General features: G+C 44.7%; 1 protein-coding gene across 1 annotated transcript in view; it reads left to right on the top strand.

Annotated features, from left to right (window-relative positions):
• The window catches only part of b3gat1a (beta-1,3-glucuronyltransferase 1 (glucuronosyltransferase P) a), a 57,360-nt gene extending 55,314 nt beyond the window's left edge, over nt 1–2,046 (top strand). Inside the window, exon 4 of the mRNA XM_060922859.1 lies at nt 1,960–2,046. Coding sequence (XP_060778842.1) covers nt 1,960–2,046 — 87 coding nt within the window. The remainder of the gene's footprint in view (nt 1–1,959) is intronic.
• Nucleotides 2,047–13,928: the final 11,882 nt, after the last annotated feature.

Below are 13,928 nucleotides of genomic sequence, written 5' to 3'. Positions count from 1 at the left end.
TGACCTGGGGGCTGATACGTTTATTACGGATAAACCAAAAGGATTACAACGTTCCCTGGATATAGAACTGGACCGAGAAGATTTCAAAATCTTAACGTGTAAGCAACAACAATAAAACAGAGGTTGTTTTATTCATTTAGGGCTTATTAGGCTACTTTCATTAATTGCGCTTTTCATACAGGCCTATCATTTTTCACTTGAGCAAGGGAATTGTTTGAAGAGTATCCAGTCTAAGCGAAAGTTTAATGTTTTGCAACAGACTAACCTCAAAACACCCCATTTATAGCCCATTCGTTACATTAAACTCTATCTAGCTGGCAATTTCACATGCCGTCGTATCTACACGGGATGATTTCCAACAAAATAAGGTTTAATTAACAAGAGGCAGCGTTCCACGGGCTTTCAGCTAACCGGAGTCCAGCTCAGCGCAGCTCAGCAAGCGTGCCTAAAACATTTGGATATGATTGCGGGCCAATGTGCTATTCTTTGCTTCATTGAGATATATGCAACACAGTGTTATTAAACCGATATGTTTATGAAATAATTCAATGCCCTGTGCATTTCAGTGTTCACTCAGTGTACCCTGCTATCCCCTACTTTATAATTATGAATGGTGCATCACACGTGCTGGGGTTACATTACGGGGCTGGAAAAAAGTTATCTGTGTCTTACCTGGCTCAGCTGCCCCACTGCCTTCACCACCTGCTGCATCATCTGAATCTTTTCTAAAATATCTATGCAGTGAGCCCCTGAGGCTCTTGGTTTTTTCATCTCTTTTTCTCTTTTCTTTTCTTTTCTTTTCTTTGCTCCTGACTTGTGCATGTTGGCAAACGGGCTCGCACGCTTATTGTCGAAGCGTTATGATGGAATAGTGCCGTGTTATTTGGCGCCTTAATCAAAGACCAAACCATTTCTGCATTAGGGGTGGTAGGTGGGTTCTTGAATCTATTTTCGAAGACAATAAAGGCAAAAGAACCAGAAATCATTCATTGAATGCAAATATAGCACATTTTTCTCCCCCAAATCAACACATTTTGAAATGAAACAGAATGATTAATGGCATCTTCATGAGGGACCAGTTCTGGGCCCCCCCTCATGCCTGGGCCGGGACAAAATACCCGGTTGTCCCCCCCTGTCGATGGCCCTGTGGACAGAATAATATAAATTATACTAATCATTTATGTATATTAAATATTTACCTATTAAATGCAAGAGAGTTACCATATTGTAAAACACACACACACACAAAATTAATCCCCCTACTCAGAAATCAAACACCGCAGTTAGCCTTTTAGCCTGGTTAAGTGGGTACAAGGCTGGAAGAATCAGCTCACAGTCGCTCATCTCACAAGTGAGCAAAGCTGAAGGAAGAAAGACGAGGCTTATCTTATCCTTTATGGATAATCAGGATGAAGGACCATCTCCATCTAAGCAAACATTATTAGTGACTTCCTCAGCTCGAACGCTGCAGTCGCTATGCTGCTTATTTCTCAGCACAATAACAAGTGTTTCAGAGGAAGCGTGATGGCGCATACTTCCAGGAGGGATCAGGAAACATGATGATGCATGCTTATAATAGTTTTTATGCAGTGTGGTGGTGCATATATTACCCATCATTTTTAAATCGTTGATGGATGTGGTGCAGAATTTAAATCTTGATTTTCTGAAGCATTCATTTGACTACACTGTTTATCACAGTGTTCAGTTTGGAAAAAGACTGCAGCTGGTACACGTCTGCTCAGAGCTCTGAGAGAGAGAGAGAAGTAGAAGTGGAGCCAAGTGCACTACAGAACTGAGAATTCAGTGTTCGAGAGACACATCACACACTTACAGCTGTGAACATCATGAAAGTTTAAACCCTGCAGATGCACAAGAACAGATGACATTCTGTTGTTGTTATTGTTGGTTGGTTGTTTCTTGGATTAATGATGCTTTCTATTATGTGATACATTTGTGCAGATTCTCGTGTGGCACACAAGGACGGAAAAACCTGTCCTGGTGAACGAAGGCAAGAAAGGCTTCACAGATCCAAATGTGGAAATCTGACATCCTCTTCAACACGAGTAAATGAACAACAGCCACACACACACACACACACACACACACACACACACACACACACACACTGTCCATCTGAGTTAAGCCCAAAACATCAGCTTGAACAAAGAGTTCAGTTCCAGTGCAGTCGGTCCATTTATCATGATATTAAATGTCTTTGAATGTGCTCTCCTGATTAAAGTCACCGTAAACATTATACATTGTGTGTTTTATGTTTAAATCCTTTTAGGGGTATTAATCTAGACACAAAGGAGGAGATTAAATCATATTTGAAAATTGTACTTGTATTCTTCATTTGACCAGAACTGCTTGCGTCATTGACCGCCACCTTATTGGAGGATATACAATACATACATACATATATAGTGGTAAGAGTGGTAACATTTAGAAGCTTGTAGTCATTTCTCAAATCTATTTTACAAACAATCATTTTGACTGCTTCAAAATGTAGGTATCTAACACACTATACAACATATTTGGTTATAAAAGAGCACTCACCGGGTGAGGAGGCTGCAGCATTTGAGGTAGTGGATTGACATGAATCTTGTTCGATTGACTCTGTGATCGTTTGGGAAGTTTCTTCAATAATTTTGCGTTTCTTTCTGCACTCTGTAAGCCTAGCATTTCGAGATCCTGCTTTAGTACCATCTTTGATTTTGTTGTGGGCCATATTTTGTGTCGGAGCCCAGTCTGGATCTGTAAAATTGTCGAGATCAGCTGGTTTCTCTAATGGAGAGGAAAAGCAAAATCATCAAAAATTATATACAGCCCGTTTTAAAATGAAATGATCATAGAAGCCTTTGATTGTCAGCTCACGCACTCAATGATCACGGCGAGTTTCTGCACGACCAGGCTATTAAACGATCCAATATTTCTTATAGATTGCGATCTTTCTTTAATAAGTAGTTCATAGCACTTATCATTGATAGAATGTTCACTGCAGACTCGTGTGGTTTTTGCTTTCTCATCGCTTAGATCAGCCCGGTTTATGTTGGACAGCCATTGACAGCTACACTCCGTGAACAACTCTCTTGTTTTTTCTCCTTGATTATTTATAATTGCTGGAATTCTATATAACTTATAAGTCTCCTTGTCTCCGACGGAGTTGTTCCCGCATCCAATTACAGCACACAGAGTAGCATAGCGAAGAAACAAAATTAATTCTTGAGCATAACAACTTCTCGAGCATACTGTATCTTCTACAATAAACGTGCACTGAGTGAGTTTGTGTATATCCTCCAACATGGCCCACTTCTGGTTCAAAGCCTCATGCGTAATTAGCTATGATGTCATGTGCAAACGAAGAATTGGAAATCTAGTATTGAGCTTGGATTGGACAGACAACAATACATCATACAGTGCCTTGCAAAAGTATTAATCCCCCTTGGTGTTTGTCCTGTTTTGTTGCATTACAAGCTGGAGTTAAAATGGATTTTTGGGGGGTTAGCACCATTTGATTTACACAACATGCCTACCACTTTAAAGTTGCACATTGTTTTTTTATTGTGATGCAAACAATAATTAAGATGAAAAAACAGAAATCTGAAGTGTGCATAAGTACCCCCCCAAAAGTCAATACATTATAGAGCCACATTTTGCTACAATTACAGCTGCAAGTCTGTTGGGGTTTGTCTCTATTAGCTTAGCACATCTAGCCACTGGGATTTTTGCCTGTTCCTCAAGGCAAAACAGCTTCAACTCCTTCAAGTTAGATGGGTTGTGTTGGTGTACAGCAATCTTCAAGTTATGCCACAGATTCTCAGTTGGATTAAGGTCTAGGCTTTGATGAGGCCATTCCAAGACATTTAAATTTTTCCCTTTAAACCACTCCAGTGTAGCTTTAGCAGTATGTTTAGGGTCATTATCCTGCTGGACCGTGAACCTTCATCCCAGTCTCAAACCTCTGGCTGTCTCAAACAGGTTTTCCTCCAGAATTGCCCTGTATTTAGTGCCATCCATTTTTCCTTCAGTCCTGACCAGCTTTCCTGTCTCTGCAGATGTAAAACATCTCCACAGCATGATGCTGCCACCACCATGCTTCACTGTAGGAATGGTGTTCTCAGGGTGTTGGGTTTGCGCCACACATGGTATTTCCCATGATGGCCAAAACGTTAAATTTTTGTCTCATTTGACCAGAGAATCTTCTTCCATGTGTTTGGGGAGTCTGCCACATGCTGTGAAGCAAACTCCAAATGTGTTTTCTTAAGCATTGACTTTTTTCTGGCCACTCTTCCATAAAGCCCCGCTCTGTGGAGTGTACGGCTTAAAATGGTCCTATGGACAGATACTCCCATCTCCGCTGTGGATCTTTGCAGCTCCTTCAGTGTTATCTTTGGTCTCTTTGTTGCATCTCTGGTTAAAGGAACAGTCCACCGTACTTCCATAATGAAATATGCTCTTATCTGAATTGAAACAAGCTGCTCCATACCTCTCCGAGCTTTGCGCGACCTCCCAGTCAGTCAGACGCGCTGTCACTCCTGTTAGCAATGTAGCTAGGCTCAGCATGGCCAATGGTATTTTTTGGGGCTGTAGTTAGATGCGACCAAACTCTTCCGCGTTTTTCCTGTTTACTTAGGTTTATATGACCAGTGATATGAAGCAAGTTCAGTTACACAAATTGAAACGTAGCGATTTTCTATGCTATGGAAAGTCCGCACTATAATGACAGGCGTACTAACACCTTCTGCGCGCTTCGACAGCGCATTGATACGGAGCTCAGTATCAATGCGCTGTCGAAGCGCGCAGAAGGTGTTAGTACGCCTGTCATTATAGTGCGGACTTTCCATTGCATAGAAAATCGCTACGTTTCAATTTGTGTAACTGAACTTGTTTCATATCACTGGTCATATAAACCTATGTAAACAGGAAAAACGCAGAAGAGTTTGGTCGCATCTAACTACAGCCCCAAAAAATACCATTGGCCATGCTGAGCCTAGCTACATTGCTAACAGGAGTGACAGCGCGTCTGACTGACTGGGAGGTCGCGCAAAGCTTGGAGAGGTACGGAGCAGCTCGTCTCAATTCAGATAAGAGCATATTTCATTATGGAAGTACGGTGGACTGTTCCTTTAATGCCCTCCTTGCCCGGTCAGTGAGTTTTGGTGGGTGGTCTTCTCTTGTCAGGTTTGTAGTGGTGCCATATTCTTTCCGTTTTGCTATAATGGATTTAATGGTGCTCCGTGGGATATTCAAAGTTTGGGATATTTTTTATGACCCAACTCTGATCCATACTTCTCCACAACTTTGTCTCTGACCTGTTTGGAAGCTCCTTAGTTTTCATGTTGCTTGCTTCGTAGTGTTGCAAAGTCAGGGTCCTTCCAGAACAGGTTGATTTATACAGACATCATGTGACAGATCATGTGACACTTTGATTGCACACAGGTGGATCTTAATCAACTAATTATGTGACTTATGAAGTGAATTGGTTGGACCAGCTCTTATTTAGGGGTTTCATACGAAAGGGGGTGAATACCTATGCACACTCCAGATTTCTGTTTTTTTCATCTTAATTATCGGCACAATTTAAAAAAAAACAACGTGCACCTTTAAAGTGGTAGGCATGTTGTGTAAATCAAATGGTGCTAACCCTCCAAAAATCCATTTTAATTCCAGCTTGTAATGCAGCAAAACAGGACAAACACCAAGGGGGATGATTACTTTTTGCAAGGTACTGTAATTAATTTGAGCCAATCATGTTGCAGTATGCAAATTTCAACCATATAATACCAGTTAGAAGATGGTGTATGGTGTTGTGTGGGCGTGTTCGTAATGTGTGTATTCATACAATATATTTTCTTTTTTTTTTGTCAAATGTAGTGGATTTGTAGTGGAACTACCATGTGAAGGAATTTATTATTCAGCATAGAAAAAAAAATTCTACAAACCTGGATGTTTATTTGACATGATATGATCACGTTGCTTTCACAACATCCAAGGAGTCAGAGACACTGGAGTACACTGGCTCTTATTTCAGTTTGAGGTGAGCCAAGGTTCAAGCAAAAATTTGAAATTCTAACACTTTTCACTGTACGATTAGGGAAGTGCTAAATATCTTAGCGCGGGTCACTGAGGGTCACATGTGCTCCAAGACTAACACTGTGTCTCAATTTGCGTTCTTCTGTTCATCCACTTCCATGTAGTACACTGTGCGCACTGTGTACTTACTTCCATAGTGGATTGTGAATTTCAACAGGGTCGTGTTCTCTCAAATCGAACCTTGCAAGTTGTGCACTCACGGGAAATGACGATCGTAACATTTCATCACGATTGTCACAGCAGCCACTAAGGCAAAGTTTACATTAGACCGTATCTGTCTCGTTTTCTTCACGGATGCACTGTCCGTTTACATTAAACCGCCTGGAAACGCCGGGAAACGGGAATCCGCCAGCGTCCACGTATTCAATCTAGATCGTGTCAGCTCCGGTGCTGTGTAAACATTGAGATACGCAGATACGCTGTGCTGAGCTCTAGCTGGCGTCATCATTGGACAACGTCACTGTGACATCCACCTTCCTGATTCGCTGGCGTTGGTCATGTGACGCGACTGCTGAAAAACGGCGTGGACTTCCGCCTTGTATCACCTTTCATTAAAGAGTATAAAAGTATGAAAATACTGCAAATACTGATGCAAATACTGCCCATTGTGTAGTTATGATTGTCTTTAGGCTTGCCATCCTTCCACTTGCAAGTGGTAAGTGATATGCGCTGGGATCACACACACAGCGGCTCAGTCCCGAATCACAGCTTGTGCACTTCACTCGCGCGCTCTGTGAGCTGGGCAGGGCCGGAGTGCGCACCCTCCAGAGGGCACTCACTGTTCAGGGCAGAGTGATTTGGAGCGCAGGATGCCTGCGGAGCCGAGCGTATCCGTGTATTGGTGTTGCTGTGTGCACGCGAATCGTGTATTGGTGTTGCTGTGTGCACACTAATCGCTTAAAAACGTTAATCTGATGATCCGCTGATACGCTCTAATGTAAACCCCACCTCAAATATATCTGCCAGCTTTTTGTTTTGCTCACCTATTAAAAATTCATGTCTTTTAATTTTCCTCACTTGTGTGCAACAACGCGTCATGGAAATTACATCGCCATCAGAGTCGTCGACTTGCCCTCCTCTGTATGGATGAAAATAGGTTGGTGGCCCCACCCTTTGTGCTACCTAGCCATTCAGAGAAGTGTGCGGCGTGTGCAGTGTGTGCAGCATTACACACTCAACATTTACTCATCTGGGTAACACTGCATGTTGCCATGCTTGTCAGCCTGAACACACTTATGCACTAAAAATAGAAATAAGCAACATGTGGCAACATCTGCATAGAAAAATCATGAGTGTGTGTATCCAGAGCAGAATTTTTTTTGGGGGGGGGGGTGGAGCTTATGCGATCACGTGTCATCAGTCTGTCGTCGTCGTCCATCCACAATTTACAAAAATCACGACTCCTCCTACAGGATTGATCAGATTTCAATCAAACTCACATACAATCTTCCCCAGGTGGGTGTACATAAAAGTTGTCAAGACGGTGGTGCCACCTCTCATATTTACGATTTTATGGGCGTTTGAAACTTTTGGGCGACTCGTTACATTAAACGCTACTCTTCATAAACTGCTGGGACGTTTTCACTGAAATTCACCTAGAAGACTCTAAACACATACCAACAAGAATTGTTCACCAGGTGGTGCCACCTACAGGTGGATGAGGCTACACAGGGGTCACGTGCAATTTCACGAAAATTGTTACTCCTCCTGCAGAATTGCTCGGTTTCAAACTCACACACAACAACAGTAGCTGGTATGAGCTACAGCTTCACTGGGGCTATTTTTAGTATAAATACCCAGGTGGTTATAGAAAATCATGCACGCTGATTGGTCGAGAAATTCAGACTAATTCTCGATAATCACCTCGAGAGACTTGGCAAAATGGTAGCCAATCGCTTCGTCACCATAAGTGAGGAAGAATTACAAATTATGAAAGAAAATGCTGTTCCTAAAAATGCTAAAAATGCTACAAAGTTTGGTCTAAAACTATTCAAAGGGAAGGTGGAATTCTTTGTTTGCAATCACGTGACTTTTTGCCTCCTGGTTCACTTCCGGTTTCCAAGTGACAGGCAACAATCAAAGATGACGTCCAAGCCAAGTATGCCTCTGTTGTCATCTTGTGGAAAACATTCTACATCTGATTATTTTAACAGACAAGAACCAAAAGCAAAATCGAGATATCAAGACAAAATATATTTGTTCGATGGATTGGACCCCGACAGCTTAAAAAAGACAGACTTTTCCAATTATCTGATCATCCAAACATCGTTTTACATGAAGAATCAAATGAAAAGCTTTCAAAAGTCTTGAAGCTGATAACTTTTTTGTTTGTACGCTGGTGCTTGAAAGTTTGTGAACCCTTTAGAATTTTCTATATTTCTGCATAAATATGACCTAAAACAACATCAGATTTTCACACAAGTCCTAAAAGAGAACCCAGTTAAATAAATGAGACAAAAAAATTATACTTGTTCATTTATTTATTGAGGAAAATGATCCAATATTACGTATCTGTGAGTGGCAAAAATATGTGAACCTCTAAGATTAGCAGTTAATTTGAAGGTGAAATTAGAGTCAGGTGTTTTCAATCAATGGGATGACAACCAGGTGTGAGTGGGCACCCTGTTTTATTTAAACAACAAGGATCTATCAAAGTCTGATCTTCACAACACATGTTTGTGGAAGTGTATCATGGCACGAACAAAGGAGATTTCTGAGGACCTCAGAAAAGGCGTTGTTGATGCTTATCAGGCTGGAAAAGGTTACAAAATCATCTCTAAAGGGTTTGGACTCCACCAATGCACAGTCAGACAGATTGTGTACAAATGGAGGAAATTCACGACCATTGTTACCCTCTCCAGGAATGATCGACCAACAAAGATCACTCCAAGAGCAAGGCATGTAATAGTAGGCAAGGTCACAAAGGACCCCAACTGAAGGCCTCTCTCACATTGTCTAATGTTAATGTTCATGAGTCCACCATCAGAAGAACACTGAACAACAGTGGTGTGCATGGCAAGGTTGCAATGAGAAAGCCACTGCTTTTCCTTTTCTCAAAAAGAACATTGCTGCTCATCTGCAGTTTGCTAAAGATCATGTGGACAAGCCAGAAGGCTATTGGAAAAATGTTTTGTGTAAAGATGAGACCAAAATAAAACTTTTTGGTTTAAATGAGAAGTGTTATGTTTGGAGAAAGGAAAACACTGCATTCCAGCATAAGAACCTTATCCCATCTGTGAAACATGGTGGTGGTAGTATCATGGTTTGAGCCTGTTTTACTGCATCTGGGCCAGGACGGCTTGCCATCATTGATCTCATCTCATCTCATTATCTCTAGCTGCTTTATCCTGTTCTACAGGGTCGCATGCAAGCTGGATCCTATCCCAGCTGACTATGGGCGAAAGGCGGGGTACACCCTGGACAAGTCACCAGGTCATCACAGGGCTGACACATAGACAACCATTCACACTCACATTCACACCTACGGTCAATTTAGAGTCACCAGTTAACCTAACCTGCATGTCTTTGGACTGTGGGGGAAACCGGAGCACCCGGAGGAAACCCACGCGGACACGGGGAGAACATGCAAACTCCACACAGAAAGGCCCTCGCCAGCCATGGGGCTCGAACCTGGACCTTCTTGCTGTGAGGCGACAGCGCTAACCACTACACCACCGTGCCGCCCCTCCATCATTGATGGAACAATGAATTCTGAATTATACCAGCGAATTCTAAAGGAAAAAGTCAGGACATCTGTCCATGAACTGAATCTCAAGAGCAGGTGTGTCATGCAGCAAGACAACGACCCTAAGCACACAAGTTGTTCTACCAAAGAATGGTTAAAGAAGAATAAAATTAATGTTTTGGAATGGCCAAGTCAAAGTCTTGACCTTAATCCAATCGAAATGTTGTGGAAGGACCTGAAGCGAGCAGTTCATGTGAGGAAACCCACGAACATCCCAGAGTTGAAGCTATTCTGAATGGAGGAATGAGCTAAAATTCCTCCAAGCCAGTGTGCAGGACTGATCAACGGTTACTGGAAATGTTTACTTGCAGTTATTGCTGCACAAGGGGGTCACACCAGATACTGAAGGCAAAGGTTCACATACTTTTGCCATTCACAGATATGTAATATTGGATCATTTTCCTCAATAAATAAATGACCAAGTATAATATTTTTGTCTCATTTGTTTAACTGGGTTCTTTTTATCTACTTTTAGGACTTGTGTGAAAATCTGATGATGTTTAAGGTCATATTTATGCAGAAATATAGAAAATTCTAAAGGGTTCACAAACTTTCAAGCACCACTGTAGCTGGGTTCATGACTTAGAGATAAGACTTCAAAAGGACAAAATTAATCTTTGTAGGAATACTCTGTGGTGGGTGGAGCACAGAAGCACGGCAGGCCAGAACTGAGTTCTCTAAACTCCTTTATTTAAGCTTTATAGCTTTTGACATTCAGGACACTCTCCCAGTCACACACGCTCTCGCGTGCACACACACGCGCGCGCACACACACACACACAAGTGTTCTGGTTGCTGAGAGAGCTCCCTTCCTCTGCTCTCCCTCTCCTCTTATAGGGCGCGGTCACTGGGGAAGACACACAAACACAGGTTAATTCCCATCAGGTGCAGTGATTCTGCCACTTACCTTCCTTGACTCCGCCCTCCATTCACAGACCAACGCTTGACCACGCCCCCACTGCCACATACCCCCACTGCCCGACTCAGGCCGGGGAGCCATCCGGCCTGCAGCCGAATCCACCTCCTTGGCGGGAGAGGAAGTCCGCCATGACCATCTGCGCCCCTGGCCTGTGGACCACCACGAATTTAAACGGCTGGAGTGCCAGATACCAACAGGTGATCCGCGCTTTGGCATCCTTCATGTGGTGGAGCCACTGCAGGGGCGTGTAGTCCGAACAGAGAGTGAAAGGGCGCCCCAGCAGGTAGTAGTGGAGGGCAAGGACCACCCACTTGATGGCAAGGCATTCCTTTTCGATGGTGCTGTACCTGCCCTCACGCACCGATAGTTTCCGGCTGATGCACAGCACTGGGCGGTCCTCCCCCTCCACCTTCTGGGACAGAACTGCCCCCAGCCCCCTGTCCGATGTTTCCATCTGCAAAACAAAGGGGAGAGTGAAGTCAGGGGAGTGTAACAGTGGCCCCCCACACAGTGCAGCCTTTACCTCAGAGAAAGCCCACTGGCATTGCTCCGTCCATTGGACTGAGTCTGGTGCCCCCTTTTTAGTGAGATCAGTCAGCGGGCTGGTGGCGTCCGAATAATTAGGTATAAACCTACGATAGTAGCCAGCCAGCCCCAGGAACTGTCTCACCCCCTTTTTGGTCTTGGGCCTCGGGCAGGCCGCAATCACTGCTGTCTTATTGATTTGGGGACGCACCTGCCCATTGCCCAAGTGGAAGCCCAGATACCGTACTTCCACCTGCCCAATCGCACACTTCTTCGGGTTGGCTGTGAGACCCGCTCACCTCAGCGACCCAAGGACGGCCCTTAGGTGTTCTAGGTACCGCGGCCAGTCATTACTATAGATAATTATGTCGTCTAAGTATGCGGCCGCGTAGGTGGCATGGGGCGGAGGACCCTATCCATAAGCCACTGGAACGTAGCGGGCGCCCCAAACAGCCCAGAAGGAAGTGTGATGAACTGGTGTAAGCCAAACGGTGTGGAAAAGGCCATTTTTTCTCGGGATAGCGGAGTCAGGGGGATCTGCCAATATCCCTTTGTCAAATCCAGTGTCGAATAAAAACGAGCTGTGCCTAGTCGATCGAGCAACTTGTCAATACGAGGCATTGGGTACGCATCGAATTTAGACACCGCATTGACTTTTCTATAGTCCACACAGAACCGGACCGACCCATCGGTCTTAGGAACCAAGACCACCGGGCTGCTCGAGTCACTATGGGACACCTCGACGATGCCCATTTCGAGCATGGCCTCGAGTTCTTCCCGAACCACCTTTTTCTTGTGTTCGGGCAGCCTGTAAGGGCGGCTGCACACTACCACCCCTGGGGGTGTCTCAATGTGGTGTTCTATGAGGCAGGTGTGGCCGGGCAGGGGCGAGAACATGTCAGAAAATTTTGTCTGCAACTGGGCAACCTCCATGAGTTGGGTTGGGGAGAGGTGGTCTCCACAGGGGACCGGAGTGGTAGGCGATGTCAATGTTCCCTTTTGAACCTCCGGCCCCAGCTCTGCCTTCTCTGGAACCAACAACACCAACGCCACGGGGACCTCCTCGTGCCAAAGTTTTAGCAGATTGAGGTGGTAAATCTGTAACGCCCCACCCCTGTCCATTCGCCTCACCTCATAGTCAATGTCCCCGACTCGCCATGTGACCTCAAAGGGTCCTTGGCACTTGGCGATCAATTTGGAGCTCGACGTGGGCAACAACACGAGTACTTTATCTCCCGGTGCGAACTCCCTAAGGCACATGCCCCTGTCATACAGGCGGATTTGCCATTCTTGGGCCTGCCGCAAATTGTCCTAGGTTAGGTGTGTGAGCGTGTGGAGTTTAGCGCGCAGGTCGATCACGTATTGAATTTCGTTTTTGCTTGTTGAAGGTCCCTCCTCCCAATTTTCCCGCAGTACATCTAGAATGCCATGTGGCTTACACCCGTATAATAATTCGAACGGGGAGAATCCCGTGGAGGCTTGTGGGACCTCTCGCACTGTGAATAACAGGGGCTCGAGCCATTTATCCCAGTTGTGTGCGTCCTCGCTTACAAATTTTTTAATTAAGTTTTTGAGGGTGCGATTTAAACCGTTCGACTAAACCGTCCATTTGTGGGTGATAAAAACACTGGTGTGTGATAAACACTGGTGCGGATAGGCTTAATTCCCAGTAGCCCATACAGTTCATGCAGTGTGCGTGACATAAACGTAGTGCCTTGATCAGGCAGAATCTCTTTGGGGATTCCAACTTGGGAGATGACACGGAAGAGCGCCTCTGCAATACTACATGCTGAGATATTGCGAAGAGGCACTGCTTCTGGATATCGCATTGCATAGTCCACCAGAACTAAAATAAAGCGATATCCTCGTGTTGACCGATCTAATGGCCCGACGAGATCCATCCCAATTCTTTCGAACGGGGTCTCTATTAATGGCAGGGGGCGCAAAGGTGCTTTTGGAATGGCCGCGGGATTTACTAACTGGCATTCGCAGCATGCCACACACCACCTGCGGACATCGCCGCGAATCCCTGGCCAATAGAACCGGGCCATTATTCGGGCTAGTGTCTTATCCTGCCCCAAGTGTCCAGCTATGGGATTAAAGTGAGGCGCCTGGAATACAAATTCCCAGCGGCTCTTTGGGATCAAAAGCTGTGTGATCGGCTCCTTAGTCTGAGTGTCCTGCATCACTCGGTATAATCTATCCTTAATAATGGAAAAATAGGGGAAGGATGGGGTGGCGTTTGGCTGGAGCGTTTGACCATCGATTACTCTCACTTGGTCAAACGCATGCCGCAGAGTCTTGTCTTGCGACTGTTCTAATGAGAAATCCATGAGGGATTCCCTGAGAGAGGGAGGAGGAGCTTGCTGCTCCTCACTCTGACGCGGTGATGATGTAGACAGCTCTGTGACAGCTTCTCCCACCAATGCCACACCGGGACCTCCCTCTGCTGAACTATGGCAGGCCCCATTTTTCACTAAATAAGTCATTAATTCCCGAAATCCTGGCCAATCAGTCCCCAAAATTATCGAGTGGGTAAGGCGAGGATTAACCGCCGCCTTTACTCTAAATTTCTCCCCTCGAAATAGAATGTGGACCGACACTAAAGGGTATCCCCATGCACACACAACACCACCAATTGTGCTC

The sequence above is a fragment of the Neoarius graeffei genome, chromosome 6, assembly GCF_027579695.1.
Source record: "Neoarius graeffei isolate fNeoGra1 chromosome 6, fNeoGra1.pri, whole genome shotgun sequence".
Taxonomy (NCBI): Eukaryota; Metazoa; Chordata; class Actinopteri; order Siluriformes; family Ariidae; genus Neoarius; species Neoarius graeffei.
This window is presented reverse-complemented; position numbering and strand designations above follow the sequence as displayed.